Source organism: Pseudorca crassidens, chromosome 12 (genome assembly GCF_039906515.1).
Source record: "Pseudorca crassidens isolate mPseCra1 chromosome 12, mPseCra1.hap1, whole genome shotgun sequence".
Taxonomy (NCBI): Eukaryota; Metazoa; Chordata; class Mammalia; order Artiodactyla; family Delphinidae; genus Pseudorca; species Pseudorca crassidens.
In genome coordinates, this window is record NC_090307.1 from 76997301 (window position 1) to 77020913 (window position 23613).

The 23613-nt window shown below is 47.6% G+C and overlaps 1 protein-coding gene across 1 annotated transcript in view; it reads left to right on the plus strand.

Annotated features, from left to right (window-relative positions):
• LOC137204069 (2'-5'-oligoadenylate synthase 3-like) overlaps positions 1 to 18411 on the plus strand; it is a 41092-nt gene extending 22681 nt beyond the window's left edge. Inside the window, 10 exon segments of the mRNA XM_067701395.1 lie at positions 2158 to 2361; positions 4315 to 4585; positions 6520 to 6698; positions 8086 to 8191; positions 8194 to 8320; positions 8816 to 8957; positions 11166 to 11339; positions 14406 to 14538; positions 15948 to 16124; positions 17141 to 18411. Of these exon segments, the coding sequence (XP_067557496.1) occupies positions 2158 to 2361; positions 4315 to 4585; positions 6520 to 6698; positions 8086 to 8191; positions 8194 to 8320; positions 8816 to 8957; positions 11166 to 11339; positions 14406 to 14538; positions 15948 to 16124; positions 17141 to 17457 (1830 nt within the window). The 3' untranslated portion in view covers positions 17458 to 18411.
• The last annotated feature ends 5202 nt before the right edge of the window (positions 18412 to 23613 follow it).

The following is a 23613-nucleotide window of genomic DNA, read 5'->3' on the forward strand; positions in this document are numbered from 1 at the left end:
GACTCTCATTCAAAACAACCCCTCCCAACTTCCTCCTTTTTCTCTATAAAATAATGTTCCTCTTCTTTGTTTGTTGGACTTGCCTATGGCTTTTGCTATAGCCTGCTTGTCCCAAATTGAAATTCTCTGCTGTTCCCGAATAAAGCCATTTTACTGGTAAAATAACTGGCTGTTTTACTTTTGAGGTTAACAGAACTATAGGTTTTATAGATCTAGATTTAGAGAAAGATTTGTTTTAAGGAATCGACTTGTGCCATTGCAGGGGCCAGCAAGTCCAATTTCTGCAGGGTAGGCTGGCCGGCTGGAAACCCAGGGAAGCATCTGCTGGTAGAGTTCCCTCTTCCTTGGGGGAGATCAGGCCTTTTTCTTTTTTCTTTTTTTTTTAATTGATATTTTTGGCTGCATTGGGTCCTTGTTGCTGCTCGCAGTCTTTCTCTAGTTGCAGCGAGCAGGGGCTATTCTTCGTTGTGGTGCACAGGGTTCTCATTGTGGTGGCTTCTCTTGTTGCGGAACACAGGCTCTAGGCGCACAGGCTCAGTAGTTGCAGGATGCAGGCTCAGTAGTTGCAGCACGCAGGCTCTAGAGTGCAGGCTCAGTAGTGTGGCGCATGGGCTTAGTTGCTCCGCAGCATGTGGGATCTTCTCGGACCAGGGCTCGAACCCGTGTCCCCTGTATTGGCAGGCGGATTCTTAACCACTGTGCCACCAAGGAAGTCCCCAGGCTTTTTTCTATTCATGTCTTCACCTGATTGGATGAGGCCCACCCTCATTATAGAGAGTAATCTGCTTTCCTTGAAGTTTACTGATTTAAATGTTGATCTCATCTCAAAAATACCTTCAAAAAAAGATCTAGAAGACTGTTTGACCAAATATCTGAGCACCATGGTCCTAGCCAAGTTGATACAAAATTAATCATCACAACAGAGAAGGGCGTCTGCTTCTGTCCCACCTTGGAGATGTTTGCCTTCTGTGTTACAGAGGAAGCCAGTGGGAGCTGCCTGGGAGTTTCATTTTCATGGTCCTGGACACAAGAGTTGCACGTCTGTCTCCCCTCTGGCCTGTGTGCTCCTGGGCCTGTTTTCCTTCCTTGCTGGGTGGGGTAAGTGCCCGATGAAACCTGGCAGGTGTCCATGTGTGTGCTGAGGAACTGGGCACACAGACACAGACCTCTTGGGACCTGTGTTTGCTCGGTGGCAGAACTAAAACCCGAGTGGCTGAGCCCTTGCCTTGCTGTGTGTCCCTGAACAAGTCAGCGCCCTCTTTGGGTCTCTTTCTCCTCGCTGTTCTCATTAACTCTGAGTTCCCAGGCCATTGGGAACAGGGAGAAGGGGAAAGAGCCTCAAAAGATGAGCTCTGAGAAAATAATCTAAAAAAACTATATATAGATATAACTGAATCACTTTGCTGTATACCTGAAGCTAACACAATATTGTAAATCAGCTATACTTCAATTAAAAAAAAAGAAAAACAAAAAAAGAAAGAAAAAAAAAAAAAGAAAAAAGATGACCGTTGGCCCCCTATGAAGTTATTTGCTTAACAAACACTTTACAGCTCTAGCCATGTGCCAGGTCCTGTTCTAAGCACTTTGCAAGTCTTTAATCTTGCATTAAGCCTGTGAGACAGATACCATTATTATCCCCATTTTATAGAGGGGGAAATCAAGGCACAAAAAGGACTGGCAATGTGCTCAAGGACACAGATGTCGCATGTATCTAGCCCTCATAGTCCAGCTCCAGAGGCTGCATTTTTTTTTTTTTTTTTTGCAGTATGCGGGCCTCTCACTGTCGTGGCCTCGCCCGTTGCGGAGCACAGGCTCCGGACGCGCAGGCTCAGCGGCCATGGCTCACGGGCCCAGCCGCTCCGCGGCATGTGGGATCTTCCCGGACCGGGGCACGAACCCGCGTTCCCTGCATCGGCAGGCGGACTCTCAACCACTGCGCCACCAGGGAAGCCCTGGAGGCTGCATTTTTAACCGTCAGTATTCCTTGAGAGCAGCTGAAAGGCTGATCATCACAGCTTGGGGGAGGGCAAAACCCTGGATTGAGGCAGCCGGCTTGGGAAGGTTCTGTGAGTTTTCTTTTCCCCAGACATGAGTTTCGGTTTCAGTCTCCGGGCATAGGAGTTCCTCATTCTCTTCTGCCTCCAGCTCTGCCATTAGCTGTCATCTCAGCAGCCAGCCAGAGCAATGGGAAACTGGGAGTCCCATCTCTACGAACGGCCTGCCCAGAAACTGGGTGAGTTTACCCAGGACAACCTGAGGCCCTTTGAAGACTGTCAGAAACAGATCGACCAGACCGTGGACACCATCTGTGCAGTCCTGCAGGAAGCTGAGCAGTTCCCCCTGGTGACCGGCATGGCCAAAGTGAGTAGAAGGCTGGGGTCAGGGCTTCTGGGACCCAGAAGGCAGAGTGACTTGGTGCTGAGCATCTACCGTGTGCCGGGCCCTGGGCACACAAGAGACCATCTTGTCTAGCCCCACACTCAAGTGAGATGGTGGAATATGGTGTAGAGTTTAGGAGTACAGGTTGGGGAGCCGGTTCTACCCCTTACTACTATGTGACGCAGGGCAGGTTGTTTAACCTCTCTGTGCCTCGGTATCTGAATTTGTAAAATGGGAGAGAAATAATACTCATTGCAAAGTGTTATGAGGCTTAAGCCCATAATGTTCTTGCACAGGGCTTGGTACAAAGTTAGTGCAGTAAATTAGCTGTGGTTACTTTTATTGTTTTTATTCTCCCCATTTTACAGAGGAGTAAACTGAGTCTACAAGACTTCAGTAAAACTACCCAAGGATGCTCTGTGTCTTCTCAACAGCAAGGGGTGGGGAGCTGTCATCAGTTAGAAATATTTGGTGCTATGGGCACAAACCCCAGGGTTGAGCCTGAAGATTCTGGACCTTTGGGGAAGAAAGGGTGCTGGGACGGGGCCAGGACCCTAGGGTGGGGAGGGGCTTATGGATGCCCACCACAAACCCCATGCTCTCCGGCACCGAAATCCCACTTCTCTGTAGTCACAGTGCTTTCTGGCCTCTGCCCTCACACACACCCACTAGCCCTAGCAGTAAAGATACCTGGACACTTGGTGTCTCCTACCTTGGCCCAGATGAGGAAACTGAAGCGTGGAGAAGTTATTTAATAGTTGGCATCTGACCTGGGATTTTAAGCCCAGGTAATCTGTTTGGGAGCATGCACCCTTAACCACTATACCATCCTACCTCTCAATATTGTTAACTTTTTTCTAATTAAAATATTAATCATACATACAAAAAGTGCACTGATCTAAGTGTACAGCCTGATGGATTGCCACAAACAACATACATGTGTAACCTACACCCAGATCAAGAAATAAAATATCCCACCCCCGACCCAAGAGCCCCTGAACCCCCCATCCAGTCGCTACCCCCAGCCCCAGGCAACCACTCTCCTGACTTCTGACAGCATAGCATAGATTAGTTTTGCCTATTTTTAAACTTTGTATAGAGTGACCAACCATCCCAGTTTGCCCGGGACTGAAGGGTTTTCTGGGACATGGGCCTCTTGGTGCTAAAACTGAGCATGTCCAGGGTAAACCAGACAGGTTGGTCACCCTGTATAAAAGAAATCATGCACTGTGTGGCTTTAGTGTGTGGGGTTTTTTGACCCATCTGTTGACGAAATTTATGTTGTTGTGTGCAGCTGTTGTTTATCATTTCATTGCTGTCATGTGTTCCCTGTATGAATACACCACATTTGTCCATTCTACTGCTGATGGCCGTTCGAGTTGCCTCCAGTTTGGGGCTCGTAGGAAAAGTGCTGCTATGGGGCTTCCCTGGTGGTGCAGTGGTTGAGAATCCGCCTGCCAATGCAGGGGACACGGGTTCGAGCCCTGGTCCGGGAAGATCCCACATGCCACGGAGCAACTAAGCCCATGAGCCACAACTACTGAGCCCATGTGCCACAGCTACTGAAGCCCACGTGCCTAGAGCATGTGCTGCACAATGAGAGAAGCTACCGCAATGAGAAGCTGGTGCACCACAACGAAGAGTAGCCCCCGTTCGCCGCAACTAGAGAAAGCCCCCGCGCGCAGCAACAAAGACCCAACACAGCCAAAAATAATAAATAAATAATACAATAAATAAATTTATTTTTTTAAAAAGTGCTGCTATGGGTATCCTGATTTAGTTCTTTGGGTGGACAAATGAACATCTGCCACTCCACTTTTAGACTATGTTGACATCTGGGGCTTTTGCTTGAGGTGAGAGATATTTCTACCTGTCGGGGTGCCCTGTGACCCCAAAAGGTTCAGAGTCTCACATCCACTTCTCTGTTGCTGGCAGAGTGGCTCCTATGGCCGGAGAACGGTCTTGAGGGGCAACTCCGATGGTACCCTCGTCATCTTCATCGGTGGCCTTGAAAAATTCCAGGATCAGAAAAAAAGCCAACATGACCTCCTCAGCAAAATCTGGGCACAGTTGAAATGCTGTGAGCTCACGATGAAGCTGGCAGCCAAGATGGAGATCCAGAGCATCAGTGGCAAGCTCACCATCCAGCTGTCCACAGAACAGCAGAGCATCACTTTCGAGATGCTGCCCGCCTTCAACGCTCTGGGTGAGCCCCCCTGTGTGTGGGGGGGGGGGCGGTGGAGGTTCAGGTCTGGAGGGGCTTGTCAAGAGAGCAAAGCCAGAAAAAGGGGTGGTAGATAGCCTGGCATCTGAATAAATACCCCTGGTGCTTTCCAAAATGAGGGACCGTAGACTTTCCCTCCTTCCTCTCTTTCCCTCTCTCTCTCTCTCTCTCTCTTCCTTCCTTTCTTTCTTCCTTTCCTTTCTTTCTTTCCTTCCTTTCTTTCTTTTCTCACTGTGTGGCATGCAGGATCTTAGTTCCCCTACCAGGGATGGAACCTGCACCCCCCGCAGTGGAAGTGCAGAGTCTTAACCACTGGACCACCAGGAAAGTCCCGAGAGACCGTTGACTTTCAAAAGAGGAGATTCCTCCTACCCTGAGCTTACTCTCTTCTGTAGAATTTCTCCCTTATCTCCTAGTTGACTTTGGAGGAAATGTTCTAGACTCTGGAGTAGAGCATCTCAAACTGTGACACGCACACAAAGCACCTGAGAAACTTGTTAAAATGCAGGTTCTGATTCAGGAAACTGGGGTCCAGGATTCTATATTTCTAACCAGTGCCATGATATTGCTGCTCTTCTGTGGACTACACTGGAGGATTTAGACTAGAATAAATGCTGGTTAGAGATAGAGGATGGGGCAAACATCTGGGAAAAGTTCAGCTGGAGCAGGTATTTGGAATGTGCCTCTAATCAGGTCAACATCAAGGCAAAGATCTTCCATGGGCAACTGTTTGGATGGATGGTTGATCGAATGGGTGAGACTAAGCATAGTTACAGCTTAGTCTCAAGCATAGGTACATATATTATCACAAACTTAAATACCAGAGCTGGAATTCAACCCCTCATTAAACAAGTGAGGGGCTTCCCTGGTGGCGCAGTGGTTGAGAGTCCGCCTGCCGATGCAGGGGACACGGGTTCGTGCCCCGGTCCGGGAAGATCCCACATGCCGCGGAGCGGCTGGGCCCGTGAGCCATGGCCGCTGAGCCTGCACGTCCGGACCCTGTGCTCCGCAACGGGAGAGGTCACAACAGTGAGAGGCCCACGTACCGCAAAAAACAAACAAACAAAAAAAAAAAACAAGTGAGGAAGCAGAACGAAATGAATGTGTCCAGGGCCACACAGCCAGTTACTGACAGAACTAGAATAAAAGCCCAGGTCTTTTAAGCCCCAGGCCCAGTGCCTTCAAGGTGGACACACACACACACACACACACACACACACACCCTGACGACTTACATTCACAGAAAGGTGACCTAGTGCAGAGAAAAATGCACCAGTTTGCAAGGTAGGCAGCCTTGAATTCTCATCCTGGTCTTACTACTAACCCACTTCTGCCAACTGTAAGATCAAGGCTAGAAACAGCTAACTTGCAGGATCTTTAGGATGATAAGGGTTGAGTATACGTGCCTGACTCAAAGGAAGGCTGGAGTCAAGGTGAAGAGACAGAGTGTGACTCAATTCCTAGGAAATCCTATGTTCTGTCCTCTGGTTCAGAGCACGGTGGCTGGAGATTAGGCCAGAGCGCCCTCTGCTGGCTGCACTCCATCTCGCAAAGAACGATGTGAGAACGAGAAATCAGCTCTTCCTCACATGTAGTACCGAGAAGCTGCCACCAGATAGCGGCAGAGCTACACATTCCAAACAGATAACCTTTCCTAGACGGAAACAATAATGGTCGCTTTCTGAGAAAAGTAAACTACTGAGAAATTTTTAAATTACTTTCTGTACTAAATATTAGCCTAACTACATTTTATTATCTAGCAGGACAAGCCACCCCTCACCTTTTATGCAAATGCACCAGTCCTCTTACAGATGAAGCAATGAACGTGTGCTACCAAACCACATCCAGCCGCCTTTGTGGGCTCACCCAGGCCAGGTTCCATGAAAACCAAAAGTTCTGTTTCTGTTTCACACCAGGCTTAAGTGAGAAGCCCAGCCTCTGCACCTATCGAGAGCTCAAAAGATCCTTGGATATGGTGAAAGCCAGCCCCGGTGAGTTCTCGATCTGCTTCACTGAACTCCAGGAGAAGTTTTTTAGCAACCATCCCAGCAAGCTGAAGGATTTGATCCTCTTGGTAAAGTACTGGTGTCAAAAGGTAAACGTCAAATTGCATGTTTATTGCTATTATCCATTTCCCTTTTACTGAGATAACTCACGTTCGGTAAAGTACAACAATGTTCAGAATACAGCTCAGGGATTTCCTGGTGGTCCCATGGTTAAGATGCTGTCCTCGCAGTGCAGGGGGTGCTGGTTCCAAACCTGGTGGGAGAACGAAGATCCCACATGCCGTGTGGGCAAAGAAAAAGAAAAGAATACAGCTCAATGTGTTTTTATAGCCTTTCAGGCAACACCCAGATCAAAATAGGGCACATTTCCCGCACTCCAGCGGGATGCACACTCCCAGTCCATGCTTCCCCCAAACAAACCACTATACTAGCATCTGGTACCACAAATTAGTTTTGCTTGTTTTTAAACTTGACGTCAATGGAATCATACTGCATGTACTTCGTGTTTGCCATCTTCTGCTCAATATTATGCCTGAGAGATTTGTCTGTGTTGTTGCAGGGAGTAGTGGTTCTTCATTGTTTTGTACTATTCCATTGCATTAATACACTGTACATGGATGCATTCTACTGCTGAGGGACATGTGGGTCATTCCCAAATTGGGGCTGTTATGAATTAGGTTACAGTGGATATTCCCCTACATGTCTTTTTGTGAATTTAAGCAGTCATTCCTCTTGGGTAAATATGCAGGAGTGAGACTGCTGTGCTATAAGGTATACTTTATATATATGTGTGTGTGTGTGTGTGTGTGTGTGTGTGTATAGATATATACATATATACACACACACCTATACCTTATATATATACACACATTACATATATACATTATATATACCTTATCTGTGTATATATACATATATGAATATATATGTATATGTGTATACATATACACATGCATATATGAATAAATTTGTGGAATATATACATATATATATATAACTTTAGTAAATACACCCAAATAGTTTTTCCAAATGGTTGTACCAAATCCCACTCCTGTCCGCAGTGTATGACAATTTCAGGTGCTCCACATTCTTATCAACACTTGTTGTCAGTCCATCGAATTTTAGCCATGTATCATTTCAATCATTGACAGGGGACATTGACTTCCTATAGACTTCTAGTTTCATTTTTTTTTTTTTTTTGCAGTACGCGGGCCTCTCACTGCTGTGGCCTCTCCCGTTGCGGAGCACAGGCTCCGGACGCGCAGGCTCAGTGGCCATGGCTCACGGGCCCAGCCGCTCCGCGGCATGTGGGATCTTCCCGGACCGGGGCACGAACCCGTGTCCCCTGCATCGGCAGGTGGACTCTCAACCACTGCACCACCAGGGAAGCCTTGACTTCTAGTTTCTTGATTTCAGACCCCTGGCATGGGCGGAACTGGGTTCCAAATTATCTGCTACACTTTTCTCCTTCCACAGTGCCAGGAAAAGCTGAAGGATTCATCCCTGCTGCCCCTGTATGCGCTGGAGCTGCTTACGGTCTATGCCTGGGAACAGGGGTGTGCAGCAGAAGACTTTGACATAACTGAGGCATCAGGACTGTTCTGGAGCTTATCAGGAAGCAGGAGCAGCTATGTGTCTACTGGACAGTCAACTACAACTTTGAGGATAAGACCGTCCGCAACATCCTGCTGGGCCACCTCCGATCCCCGAGGTACCAAGCTTCCCACGGCCCTCTCTCCTTACCTCTTTAGGTACATGCCAGGCTGTACCCCCTTAGAATGAGGGTGCATCCCTGTCTTTCCCAGCCAAGCATGCACCAAAAGAATGCCAGCAGCAGTGGGTAGGGAGGCAAAGAGAGGTCTGTCTGAAAGAGGGACGCTTCGATGCTTTTCACATTCTAAACCATTGTCACATTTTGTCCCAAAGCAAACACTTCCCCTCATAGAAGGAAGGGGCAAAGAGAGGAGGGGTCAGCAGAAAGAGGAGACCGTTTTATTAGGTTATGAATGGAACATGCCTGTAAAGCGGAGAACACTAGACACAGAGAACACCAGGACCAGAGAGGCTAGACATCTTAGACAGAGCACTTCAGCAATTGGGAGGAACTGCAGGAGGTAAAAATCCAGGTTTCCAGATGCCCAGTCCAGGCCTCTTTCCCCCAAGATGATTTCTTCTCCCAACTGATTTTTTTTAATCAAATTCATAGGCCAGTAATCTTGGATCCAACTGACCCAACCAGTAATGTGAGCGAAGATAACACCTGCTGGCAGCTGCTAAAACAAGAAGCTCAAACCGGGTTATCTTCTCTCAGGCTGAACGAGTCACCTGGACTGTCGTGGAATGTTCTGGTGAGAGGGCTTTCCAATATAGTGCGTGTCCTGCTGCAGGCAGGGCCCTCCCGATACTCAGACTGCAGTCTTATCCAAGATCACCGTGAGTTGGTTTCCCAGAGGTGCCATGACAAAGCACCATGCACTGGTGGCTTAAAGCAACAGAAATTTACTCTTTCACAGTTTGGGGGGCTAGGAATCCAGGATCAAGATGTGGACAGGGCCATGCTCCCTCTGAAGGCTCTAGGGAAAAGTCCTTCCTCACGTCTTCCAGCTTCTGGTGGCCGTTCGCGGTCCGTGGCTTGTGGCAGCAACACTCCAATCTCTGCCTCTGTTGTCACATGGCCTTCTCTTGTGTGTCTTCACAATGTCCTCCCTCCAGGCATGTCTGTCTCTGTGTCTCTCTCCTCTTCTTATAAGGACACCAGCCGTACTGGATTAGGGACCACAGTAATGACCTCGTCTTAACTTGATTACCTGTTTGCAAAGACCCTTTTTCCATATAAGGTCACATTCATAGGGTCTAGAGGTTGGGACTTCAACATATCTTTTAGGGGGACACAATTCAGTCTATAACACACCATTAGGGACCTCCCCTTCCATTAAAATGATAGTAATGTGCAAAATTGAAGAAAGAGAAAAGGCGGGCACCTGCAGATGAGAGATTTCAATTAGTTTCTGCAAGAGAGAAAGCAGGTGAGAAGGTGGTGACAGATGAAATGGAGCAGAGCCCAAGAGACGTGGGTGGCAGTCACCCTTGCGGATGCTGGGACAACCTCTGAGCTCTACTGAAGCAGGCGTTGGGGGCGAGAGCGAGAAGTGAGGCTGCAAATGGGAGAACTAATGAAGGGCCAGATGCATTGGGTTTTCCCCTCCCATCCCCCAAAGGAGAAGCACATCTATCAACACAAATTTGATTATATCTGCAAAGTCCCATTTTCCATACAGGGTAACATAGTCGTAGAGCAGGACGTGGACTTTGGGCGGTGGGGGTGGATATCACTATTCTTCCTCCCACTAGCAAGAAGTAGGCTGCCTCTGCAGACTGAGGCCTGACCAGAGCATGCAGAACAGGGAAGAAAAGATGCTCAGGTGAGGTGTCATGACCTGTGGTCCATGGAGCGCATCCCATCTGATGTTTTCTACTGAAGAGGAGAGAACTTCACTTTTATGCAGATGTCAGACCCCATTTAGACATCAGAATATGGTTTCCTTCCAAAAGTGACCACAGGTACAGAGAGTGAGCAGGTCCCACCCTCCACGGTCCCATTGGATTAGAGAACAGGTAACTGTCCCTTCAGACTGAACACACAGCCCCTCTGACTCCAGGACGGCCCTTCTCTTCAACACACTTAGACGGAACAGCATCCCCTGGTGTGGAGGGTTGAATAGTGTCCCGCAAAATTAATGTCCACCCAGATCCTCAGAATGTGACCTTCTTTGGAAGTAGGGTCTTTGCAGGTATTACCAGTTAAGAGGTCATCCTGGATCAGTGTGGACCCTGAATCCAATGACTGGTGCCCTTATAAGGAGACACACAGGGACACAGACACAGAAGGGAGAAAGCCACGTGACAAGAGAGGCAGGGGTCAGAGTGATGCAGCCACAAGCCAGGGAAGGCCGTGGACTTCCAGAAGCTGGAAGACACAGGAAGGATTTCCCCTAGAGCCTTGGAGGGAGCACGGCCCTGCCTACACTTCGACTGCAGACGTCTAGAAACGTGATTTGTTACGGCCGTTCAGGGAAACCAATCCACCGGGGCACAGGGTGTTTAACAGAGGCTGATAGAACCTTGAAAAAGGAATAATGTGATCATCAGAAGTCAAAAATACCTGTAATAAATGGGAAAATAAGGAAGGAACAGAGCAGTACGAGAAGCCAAGAGGTGCTGGCCATTTGTGGACGGTCCCAGAACAGAAAGTGGAAACTAGACAGTAATTTGGAGCCAGGTCTTCACAGACCTGTTGGGAGAAGGATCCAGATCCCTTCTAGAGGGTAAGAAGAGCAACTAGGAGAGGTTCTGTTTCTGGGGGATCTTGGGTACCACCCGAAACTCTCAGGTATGCTCTTGGGATATGTCAATGCAAGAACTCAGGATGACAAAGGTACCAGCAGGAGAGTTGAGAGCAGGAGGGAGAGATGGGGGAGCAGAGCAGGCAGGGGAGGAAGCGGGGGTGGGGGACAGGCGGCTGGCAGGGGGCGTCTCACAGCGGGCTCCTTCCACAGCCTGTGCCGCTCTACATGACCCCAGGCCATCTTCTAGACAAGTTCATCAAGGACCTTCTCCAGCCCAACAGGACTTTCCTAGATCAGATCAAGAAAGCTGTTGACATCATCTGTAAGTTTCTTAAGGAAAATTGCTTTCGACATTCAACTACAAAGTGTCAGAAGATTGTCAAGGTGAGCAATGGCCTTTCTCTTTGTTATTGGCGGGGACTAAGCCGTTCCTGTAACTCTGCAATGCTCCTGACCACTGGAAGTGTGAGGACAAAGGGTGAGGGAGGGAAGCAGGGGAGATGGGCAACTAGGACCCTGGTTTTTAGTGGAGGGTGCTGATGCACTGCTTACGTCATTCGCAATAGACTTTTGGGGGGTGCACATTGTGCGGCTTGCGGCATCCTAGTTCCCCGACCAGGGACTGAGCCCGGCCCACGGCAGTGAAAGTGCCGAGTTCTAATCACAGTAGACTTCTGATTCTGTGTTAACCTCCGCGAGCTGCTGGCAACGCTTGCCGGTGCTTGGCTTGTGGTGCCTCACTCCAATCTCTGCCTCCCTCTCCCCGTCCCCTTCTCCTCTGGGTCTTTCTTCTCTTCCCTTCTAAGAACACTTGTCATTGGATTTAGGGCCCGCAGATCCCTAACTTCATTACATCTATAAAGACCCTTTTTCCAGATAACATCACATTCACACATGTTGCCAGCAGACATCTCTTTTGGGGGGGCCACCATTCAAACCACAGCAGATTCTAAGCTCCATGTGTATTAAAACAAAAAGTGACAGTCTTCCTAGTTTCAATTCATCCCATCAACTGAGCTAGAGATTCAGCAGATGGGGCCATTCTTGTCCAAGACTCCAAGGTCATGCGCTGACACACTTGCCTCCGTCTGTTGGCCACCAACCAGATAACTGTGTGTCCAGGGTCACAAGAAGGGAGGGGGAAAAGTGCTGACCTGTGAGCAAGAACATTTGCCGTGATGCAAAAAAACAGATCTGTGTGCATGCTGCCCTGGGACGGGTCTGGGGACCAGTACCGACGTCCCACGCGCCATGAGTAAAATGTCTCACGAGGTTAATTTGAGGGAAAACAAGACTGGCTGTGTTCATGGTCTGTGAACCATTGTTGAAGCATTCATTTTGTCCTCTGCTTCCCCAGCCTCTCATTAACATGATAGTAAATAAATAAGAAACGTTAATGACACAGCAAAGAAGAAAATAGCAAGAGAGCCTTTGGCCGATAAGAAGTTGCTTTCTATCTTCCTGAAGTTGGTTGCAAGAGTTGTCTGCTGAGGTGATGGGGGAGGTGCCACCTGGAGGATGCAGGGAGGGGGCTGTGGCCCGGGAGACCAGCTGCATGAATGAAGTGGCATGGACCAGGGATGAATGGAGCACCTGTGTACAGGAAGCTCCACTCCCCTCGCCTCCTAGGCCATGTAGCCAGGCATTCACTACCCATGGGTAAAATAAACATTGCTTTTGCAGAAATCAAGTGAGCTTTCTGGGGAAAACCAGGAAAACATGCATGAGGGTTGATGCTCAGAGCAAATCCCACCAAGTTGTGGCATTGAGAGAGCTCCCTGCGAAGCTGGCTTCTCCCCGACTCACCCTCAAAGAAGCCCATCAGCTAAGGAGCTGTGCCTTCAGGGAGAACTTCACAAAACAGACAGAATGAACCTGTGTGCCTGCCTAAGCTGCCTCGTGCAGAGCTTGGCAAGCCAGGGCCAGCGAGCTAAGAGTGGTTTTACTTTTTTTTTTGCGGTACACGGGCCTCTCACTGTTGTGGCCTCTCCTGTTGCAGAGCACAGGCTCCGGACACGCAGGCTCAGCGGCCATGGCTCACGGGCCCAGCCGCTCCGCGGCATGTGGGATCTTCCCAGACCGGGACACGAACCCGTGTCCCCTGCATCGGCAGGCGGACTCTCAACCACTGCGCCACCAGGGAAGCCCCGGTTTTACATTTTTACATAGTTGAAGAAGAAGAAGGAGAAGAAGGGAGAGGAGGAAGAGGAAGGGGAAAAGGAGGAGGATGGGGGGGAGAAAAGTGAGGAGCGGGAAGTAGAAGCTTATGTGGCAGAGACACACGTAGCCCACAAAGCCTAAAATATGTATCAGCTAATGCTTTACGGAAAGTTTGCCAACCCCTGCATCTAAATGATGAGTATTCATCCAATGGTCCCCAGACTGCAGGAGGGAAGAGATGACGTCAGGCTTGCCTTAGTTTGATTTATTTCAGGTCACAGAAATTCAAATAAATCTACATCCTCTTTTTTGTCTGTTTGTCCAGAGCATACTGTAAATGGACATCTTGAGGACTGTATTTCATGAGATCAAGTATGCAAAGGATCTATATAGTGTCTAACAGAGCACATTCAGCTGATATTAATACAGTGCCTTGTGTTTAAAATTTGCTCATTGCGTATTGATCCATTCGAATTTTGTTTTATCTAGGGGGAAGATTTTAGATTTTCACTATTGAGGATTTTTTTCTCACTATGGTCTCTTTTTAAAATTTATTTATGTTTATTGAAGTACAGTTGCTGTACAATATTATATAAGTTACAGGTGTACGGTATAGTGATTCTCAATCTTTAAAGGTTATACTCCATTTATAGTTATTATAAAATATTGGCTATATACCCCATGTTGTACAATATAACCTTGTAGCTTATTTTACTGCTAATAGTGTATACCTCTTACGTCCCCACCCCTGTAGTGCCCCTCCTCACTTCCCTCTCCCCACTGTAACCACTAGTTTGTTCTCCACGTCTGTGAGGCTGTAAAGCTACGTTAGTCCTTACCAGAAACCTTTAGGAAGTTGACTTGAGAAGCGGGTCATTTATAACTAGCCCATCCATTGTTTGTGGGCAAATTCACACATCAAATGGCATGAGATGAGCCACCTTTGGAACCAGATGATTCTATTTGTTTGGAAAATGAAACACTCTGCTTCGGAATCAGCCCTAACTGGAGACTCGAACGTGGCACCGCTCCCGGCAACCTCATTAATTAGCCCAACGGGCGCCAGCCCATGGGGGTGAGGGCTCAGGCTCTAGAAAATGCTGTATCTCCAGTTGCCTTTGCTTCCCTGGGTGGGGGGGGGAGGGGTCAACCGCCAAAGGCACGGCTCTGAAGAGTGGCTCCGATGCCGACCTTGTTGTGTTCGCGGACCCGCTGAAAAGCTATACCTCCCAGAGTAACGACAGATGCAACATCATCAAGGAAATCCATAAGCAACCGGAAGCCTGTCAGCGGGAGAAGGATTTTGAAGTGAAGTTTGAGATTTCAAAATGGAAGGCTCCCCGGGTGCTGAGCTTAACTCTGAAATCCAAAGGCCTCAACAGAAGTGTTGACTTTGATGTGCGGCCTGCATTTAATGCCCTAGGTAAGACTCCTAAGATTTGAGCTTCTGGAGGAGGAAGAGGGATTCCGGTGTGATGGGGGGAGGTGGGGGAGCGGGAAGTCACGTGACTTACTGATCGGACCTGGTCCAGTGCCCCAACAGGTGGCATTCATAATGACAGCAATACCTTACACCTGTATACATTTTCATTCTCATTTATTTTAATCCTACGACGGCCAGAACCCACATCTTATACTCCCATGGTGTCATTCACAACATCTATCAAAGAATGGGGTACACGGGAATTCAGTACACAGTTATAGATAAAATGCCTCAAGTAGTAGGGAAGGAAATGAAAAAACAGACTGTGGGAGAAATTCTGAGGCAAAGACAGGAAATCTGGGTGTTCGCCTTCCATCTTAGGCAAAAACTCCTTTAGAAATTCAATTCGTGAGTGACAGATACACAATGGTGTATTAAAGAAACCAAGGAAGGGCTTCCCTGGTGGCGCAGTGGTTGAGAGTCCGCCTGTCGATGCAGGGGACACCGGTTCGTGCCCCAGTCCGGGAGGATCCAACATGCCACGGAGCGGCTGGGCCCGTGAGCCATGGCCGCTGAGCCTGCGCGTCCGGAGCCTGTGCTCCGCAACGGGAGAGGCCACAACAGTGAGAGGCCCGCGTACCAAAAAAAAAAAAAAACAAACCAAGGCTATTTCAGGCATTTTCCAAATCAAAATCAAGAAGACTCTGGTACCTTCCCTCTGAATGGTTCTTAGGGTCTTTAGAGAGGAAATGACAGTATATAGATAGGGGGTCAGCTAACTTTTTAAATAAAAGGCAAGATAGCAAATATTTTCAGCTTTAAGGACCATAAGGTATCTGTCACAACTGCTCAAGTCTGCCTTTGTAGCTTGAAAACAGCCATAGACGATACATTAATAAGTGGGCGTGAGTGTGTTCCGATGAAACTTTATTTACAAAAACAAGCAGGCGGCCAGATTTAGTCTGGGGGCCAGAGTTGGCAAACTTCAGATCAGCACTATCTAGAAGGCCTTTCTGGGATAACGAAAATGTCCTCTATCTGTGTTCTGTATCTATTGAGAGCTTGAAATGTTGCCAGTACGAGTAAGGAACTAAATTTCTCATTTGATTTTCCTTTAATGAGTTTGAATGCAAATAGCCACCTTGGCTGATGGCTACCCTGTTGGACAGTGCAGGTCTAGATAACGCTTTAATAATAAATACCACCTATACTCATATAAACCATGTAATTTTTAATATCTCATTACTCTGGAGATGTCCCCGATATCTTAGACATCAGTAATTCACATACACTAATAAATAGAGTTCAAAATAATTTCCCAGAATTAAATTATAGTTGTCAGCAGTGTTTTGAAATCTGTTACTTTCTATACAGATTAAAGCATAATGTAAATTTCTTCCCCATGTTAGGTGAACTGAAGTCTGACTCTACACCCAGCCCCAGGATCTATGCTGACCTCATCTATTTGCATAAATCCTCAGACACCCTGGGGGGAGAATTTTCTACCTGTTTCACGGAGCTACAGCGCAATTTCGTTTGCTCCCGGCCCACGGAACTGAAGGATTTGATTCGCCTGACTGGTACAAATGGGTACGACAGCTCTTGTCCTGGCCACCTGGTTATTATTTTTATCAGTACTCTGTGACCATGAAACCGGCACTTGTGCTCACTGTCTCCCATGCTGGGGGCTGGACCACATTACAGAATCTTCCCATGCCTAACCCTGAGTATCTTTGTGGAGTTCCCATCACTAACCCCATTGAGATGGGTCAGATGTAAGCATCTCCTCCCAACAAAGCTGCCACACATGGTTTATTTTGCTTTTTCTCTGACATCCAAAGAATTCTGCAGGAATCCAAGTTATCGTGCCTCCAAAGGGCAGATGAAGTTGGGATTTTCATGCCTGCAAGTCACCAGCGTGGCTTATCTGCTGCTAGGTGTCCATAATTAATAGACACAGATGCTACCTCTTGGAAGGCAGGTTGAAGCGACAGGCAGCAGCAGGGGCTGCATTTTCTATACTGGTTCGCCTCCCTCCACTTCCATCCGTCTGCCACAGGGTAGTTTCTAAGTATTCTCATGACAGCAGACACCCAGCACAACAGCACCTCTTTCAGGAGATGTCTCATTTCTGTGTCCAGCTTCCTGAAACCCGAGGAGACTGAACTCTGTGGTTTCCACGTCTACACCCAGCCCCAGGGTGCTCAGAGTGCTCAGGGCTGCAGGGTGACCTTGAGCAAGTCGCTTCACTTCCCCATGACTTCAGCATGGCGACCTCTGCCCGCTGTGTAGGGATGCTGGGGGATCAGGAGTGAATGATGTAGGTGGAATGTCTGGCCCCATAATTAGCACACAGTGGGTCTTTAGTAAATGGTACTATGTTATAACTCTAGGACGGTACATACAGCCAAAGCACAACAAAGAAGCCTGCGTGGGCTGCCTTTAAGCTGCAAAGTGACCCTTCCCAGACCAGTCCCAGCGCTGCGTCTCGAGACCTGGGTGCCCTACTGCGGCGCCAGCAGTCCTTCACGTGCACCCTCTAAGGCTCTTGCTACGCTCATTTCGCCTTCCTGCTTTAACCAGTATCGTCTGATGTTCCCACTCTTCCCTCAGTGTGGAAGCAAACTGAAGCAAAAGGGGTCTCTGCCCCCCAAATATGCCTTGGACCTGCTTACCATCTACGCCTGGGAGCAGGGGAGCGGGGCGCAGGATTTTGACACGGCTGAAGGTTTCCGGACGGTCCTGGAGTTGGTCACAAACTAGCAGCATCTCTGTGTCTTGTGGATGGTAAACTACAACTTTGATGATGAGATTGTGAGGAGCTTCCTCCCGACCCAGATCCAGAGAACCGGGTGCCCCAAACCTCAGCCCCCTCCATTTCTTAACCTGATTCCCTCCAACGCTATTTTGGTGACCTGAATTCACCTCCCGCGGGGTCCTGATCCATTATTCCTCCTGTGAAACTGAGAAGGGAATGTGCTGACCGTCAGAACCGCCCACAGTCTCCAGGGGTAAAATCCCAGGGAGGCAGGAGAAAGGTCATCAGGAGGAACAAAGAAGGAAGGACCAAGGTACCAGGTCCCTGAGTTGCTTTCATCTTTCTAGGTCAGAAGGAAAAGCATGGATTCATTAGCAGGTCTAAAAGGTGTGGAAGTTGGAAGTGTATTCCTGAGAAATAATGCTATTATTCGCTGCTGGTGTATCCTGCAGGCTGTTTATTAGATCAGGTTTTATCTCCCCTTTCCAACCTCCATCCCACAAAACCTTTATCCTTCAAGAATAGGAAGGAATCTTAGTGTATCCACTCAGCACCAGCAGCAGGGAACCAAAACAGTGGAAGCAAAAGAAAAGAGAAGAGAGAAAAGAAACATTGAGAAAGAATAGAGGAGAAAAAAAAAAGACAGCAAGATACCCTGGCTTGCCTACCATGGGTGTGACCTACTTGACAGTAGAGTTGATTAAATGATACATTATATTTCAGTTGCCCTAGCATGGAGAGATGTTTATAGAATGCCTTCATGTGTATAAGAATGAACAGCTTTCAAAACTTTTCTGACAAATATGATTTAATTCTAGGAAATCACTTTGAACTGTATTGGTACATTTGAATTACGGACATCTAAGCTAGAAAGACACATTGTTTTATTACGAAGAGTAGAATGGGCCCCCAATTCTGAGGCCACTGGTTCTAAAAAGCATGCCTCTAATGACTTCTCATCTCTTGTTTAGGCCTATGATCTTGGACCCAGCCGATCCTACTGGCGACGTGGGTGGAGGGGACCGTTGGTGTTGGCATCTTCTAGCAGAAGAAGCTACTGAACGGCTGTTGTCTCTCTGTTTCCGAGATGGGTCGGGTTGTCCCATACAATCGTGGAACGTGCCAGTAGGAATCATCTAAAGGAAGTGTCATCTGGAGATTACCCTGGGACAGGCCGAAATCAAAGAGCTTCCCTGCTATGGCAACTTGGGATTCACTCAGCCACAAATAACAGATAACCCAACTCAGGAGCCTAAACTGGGTTTTTTCTTCCCATAACAAGAAATCCTAAGGCAGGCGACCTAGGACTCGCACAACAGCTCCACTGGACTTTCCCCAGGAGCAGATCACCTCCACCGTGGCACTTGGTACTGGGGGCTGGATAGCTCTTCGTGGTAGGGGCCGTCTTGGGCAGTGTTAAGTCTCTACCCACCAGATGCAGTAGCACCACCCCCGAGTGCAACAACCAAAAATGCCTCCAGACGTGACCAAGGGTCCCCTGGGGCACACTCATCCCCAGCTCTTCCTGGCTCCACCCTCTTTAGTCGTTCATTTGAGTCTTCGTGGCACTGAGAGTGGCTATTGCACCTCCAGGTGGCGGGTCCATGGTGAGGTTGGAGGAACAGAAAGGAGGAGGATACCCACCCAGGTATCTTATTAGAAGCTTCATCCAGCAAACTCTCTTACATTTCAAGCTGCAGCTACCTGTAACCTAAAAGTGGCTCCAAAAAGGGGGGTGAGAGTTGGGTCAGCCAGCCAAGAGTGCCTGCCACCCCGTCCAAAGCTCCACCGCTAACCAAGATACCTGCCACCAGGTATACTTGGTTCCCCCATCAGGTTCTCTGTCAACAAGTACCCAAAACTGTCCCTGGTAGTAGTCACCTTCTCAGATACACTTCCTTCTTTCTTTTTGGTTTTTTTTTCTGTCTCTTTTAACCAATGGTTCTAACTGCTTGGATATGTATTATTCTCGCACGTATATTTCTTTCTTTCTAGACAGTGCAGTCACCAGGAAGTTGGGGAGCAGGGATACATTCTATTGTCAGTGAGATGCACTTATTCAGAAGGTGTAGATTCCTAGAATAATAACGCTGGAAGAAACTTCTAGAGACCACCAGGCAACTGCTTTTTTTTTTATTTTATGGTTAATAAACTACAAAATTTACAAACCCAAGCCTGAATGAACGGTATTACTCTACTTCATATTATCATTATTGGTATAACGTATTAGCCATGACTGATAGCAAAAATCATTGTACATAATAAATATTGTGCTTTATTTAGAAAGATGACATATAAGCACTGCTGTAGGCCTGCTAGATAGGGCTTTGATTTTCTAATAATACTATTAAGTTATCTAATCTATTCAAAATAGCTTGACCCGATGGCCACAATCTATGTTTTTCAGGTGACTGGTATGATTAGAAATTTGGCTTACGACTAAGGCACGAGGCTGTTTTCTAGGAAAAGTTATTATCATCGTCAATGGGTCAGCCCACAAAGTTTATTTGTCCTCGCAAACACTGTCTGAAGCACGACGCCCCCTCTGCCTGCTCTGTTCGGCAGAAGAGGAGAGCGGAAATCCCACCATGTGCTTTATACCATGACTGGCCACATTCAGGCCCCTTGAGGAGGCGGTTCTGAGGAGCTAAACTCTGGTCCTCTTCCTTCTCTGTAATCTCATCTGAACAATTTAATGCACGTCCATGGCCTCCCCCCCCCCGACAGGCAGTTGCTTTTAAAGAATCGGTTCACTGTGTTAAAGAGTAGCCCATTCTTCCCTTGATGGCCCCCACTGCTCCTTCCCTCGCTTCTTCAACTCCTCTTGAAATCAAGACCTCCACGTCCTTCGTAAAGCCTCACCTCGCCTTGCTGAAGTCTCCTTCCGTGTGTGACCTCCGTTATTAAAAACATTTGCTCTCGTCCAGGTTTATGTGCACGGTATTTGTCAACCATTCTGTATTTTCCCAATTACTAACTCCTTCCTTTTCCTTCAAGTCTTAGAAGAGGGATCTTTTCCCAAAGTGAAGCCCTTCACCTGCCCCTTTATTCCCATAATTCCATGATCTTTTGCTCTCACACACTTCCTCCAGAGCAGGAAGTCATCATCCGGAGAAGGGAGAAAGCTCAGCTGTTGTGCTGGGGGTGCTGGTCAGGAAAAGGGATCCTTCCCCAGGACTTGGCCATGGTGATGCCAGAATAATGGGAGAACAAGATAGCCAGTGGGTGACCCCTATGAGCTCTGACAGCGAGAGGGGAAACTGCCACAAACCACAAGAGACCTGGGAAAGCAAGAGGGGGGTGTGGCAGGTGGAATAATTACCCCCCAAAGATGTCTGCATCCTAATCCCTGGAACCTGTGAATATGTTACCTTACGTGGCAAAGGGACTTTGAAAATGTGATTAAGGATCTGGAGATGGGGAGATGATCCTGAGTTATTCAGGTGGGTTCAGGTGGGTCCCATCTAATTCCGCAAGCCCTTAATAGCAGAGAAGCAGTCCCACCTGAAGTCAGAGAGACTCAGCTCAAGAAGAGGCAGGTGAGGGATCGGAGCCGTTGTTGCCGGCTCGAAGGGCCGAGTCAGGGAATGTTCTAGGCTTCTAGGAGCTGACAGCCGCAAGGAAACAGGAACCTCCGTCCTGCAGTCACGTGGACCTGGACTCAGCCAACCAGCGGAGTGACCTGTAGGCGGACCCTCCCTAGAGCCTCCAGGTAAGGAACGCAGCCCGGCCAGCGCCTTGATTTCAGCCTTGTGCCGCCCAGAGCAGAGACACCAGCCAGGCGTGCTGGGCCTCTGACCACGGAACTGTGAGCTGATGAACTTGTGTGGTCTTGAGCCACTAAATGTCTGATCGTTTGTTTCAGCGGCTGCTGCCTCACAGGCAGGTGGCAGTAAGCAGCTGGGGGCCTGGGCCCAGAGGGGAGCCGGCCTCCCCTGCTCCGGGACCAGTCACTCCATGCCTGCCCAGCCTGTGTCCAGGGAAGGCGACTCACACGTAAGAGGGAAAACTCTTTTTTTCCTCGGCCTTCAGTATTTCTGACACCAGTCCCAGTGCTTCTTTGTTTTTTTTTTGGCTGTGCTGCACGGTTTGTAGGACCCCAGTTCCCCGACCAGGGATCGAACCCGGGCTCTTGGCAGCAAAAGTGCCCAGTCCCGACCGCTGGACCCCCCGAGAATTCCCAATACTTCTGACACCAGATTGGGAGTGGGGGGATTTTCTCACACTGAGCAATTCTCCGACACCAGCTGTGTGTCCCACAACTCAATTCAATCCTGACCCTCTCTACCCGGAGTCCATGTCAGACGCCACGGGTGAGGGGCTCAGTCCCACAGTACGGCCGCCACCTCCACTTCAGGGTCCAGGCCTCCGGTACTTCTAACCAACTAGTTATAAATCGGGGGTTCCCACGACCCCCTCCTCAGGCTCAGTAATCTTCTAGAATGGCTCCCAGAACCAGAAGAGCAGTTTACTTACTAGATTACCAGCTTATTATAAAAGGCTATATAACTGGGGGAGAGCTGGCGAGGGCTGTCCTCCTGCCTTGCAGGTGGCTGCCTTTTTGGTGTGTCTTCATATGGGGGAGAGAGATCTTTACTATCCCTAATTTTCCCCTCATTTCCTCCACCTGCAGTATTAAAGGAAAATACTGGTTTTCGTGTGTGTGTGTGTGTGTGTGTGTGTATTTTTTTCAGATTATACATTTAATTCAGGTGTATTAGAGAATTTTGAAAAAAATGAAACCCACTTCTAATGGTCACCCCTGATCCCTACCACCCAGGAAGGATCTCGGTTAAACTTCCATCTGTTTTTCTATGCACCCATACAAATACATGTATATTTACAAAGATGGAATCATCATGCTTCTATTATAGAGCGTCTCGCTTTCGCCACTTAGTACGGAATCATGGATACTTTCTCATGTCATCACGAGAATGACATGTCCTTTCTCATGTTCTTTGAAAACACCATAATATTCCGTCATATGGATGTCATTGTATCCCATCATATGGATAAGTCATCATGGGAATGTAATTTAGTCATTCTCTTTTGTTGAACATTTTCGAAAAAGATTTTGCCTTTTGAAAAATGGCCACAACACACCTGTCTGTACGTAAACCTTTGTTTCTTTTTTTTTAATTGAAGTATAGTTGATGTACAATTTTATATAAGTTACAGGTGTATAATATAGAAAAATGTTGGTATTCTAACAATTCCATAGCTATTCTTACATTGAGCGTGTCCACCCATGGGCCTCGGGCAGCTTCCCACTCATAGTCAGTCCCAGGTCCACCATGTGCAACCCATCTTTTCCTCCACTCCTGAACTCCTTGTAGACGTGCTCTTGCTGCCATCTTGTGGTCTTCGAGAGAATTAAACTAGCCTGTGCAGAAAGCAGGAAAGTCCTAGAAAATGGTTAGCGCTTAAAGCCACTGTGGTGCAATCGCAGGAGGTTCATTCTGAGTCATGATCTATGCGATAAAGCATCTTTCAGCAAGCTATTATTTCCACATACTGTTCGTTAACTGCTCACTAATAGAGAAGGAAAAGCAGACCAAAGGCTCTGAAACAACTTTTGTCTTTTAATTCGGCTTCCCCCAAGCCTAGGGACACTGGATAGATTCTACTGAAGTAATCTGTGGTATTTCTGAAATCATTCTATGCTGTGTCTATTAGAGAAATGAGTCTTTCCCATCGACCTCAAATTTGACCATTAGGGATTCAAGTCTTTGAATTCTGTAGGCATTCCCACTTTTAAGAATCCCCTATTAAAATGGTAATCAGGAGATCCTAAAAAAATAAATGGAGTTTTGTTCATGAATTGGGAGATTTAACATTGTTAAGATAACAATACTACCCAAAGGGATATACAGATTAAAGATTCAGTGCAATCCCTATCAAAATCCCAACGGTATTTTTTTTTTTTTTTACAGAAATGGGAAAACTCATCCTGGAATTCATAAGGGGTTTCAAGGGACCTAGATTTCAAAACTGGTACAAAGTGACTGTAATCAAAACAGAGTAGTATTTGCAGAAGAACAGACATATAGACCAATAGAACAGAATTGAGAGCCCAGAAATAAAGGCTTACATTTACGGTCAGTTGACTTTCGACAAGGGTGCCAAGATTGTTCGATGAAGAAAAATGTTCTCTTCAACAAATGGTGCTGAGAAAACTAGATATCCACATGAAAGAATGAAGTTGGACCCCTTCTTTATACCATACACAAAAATTAAAGTGGATCAAGGACCTAAATTTTAAGAGCTAAAACTATAAAACTGTTAGAAGAAAGCCTAGAGGAAAATTTGCATGACCT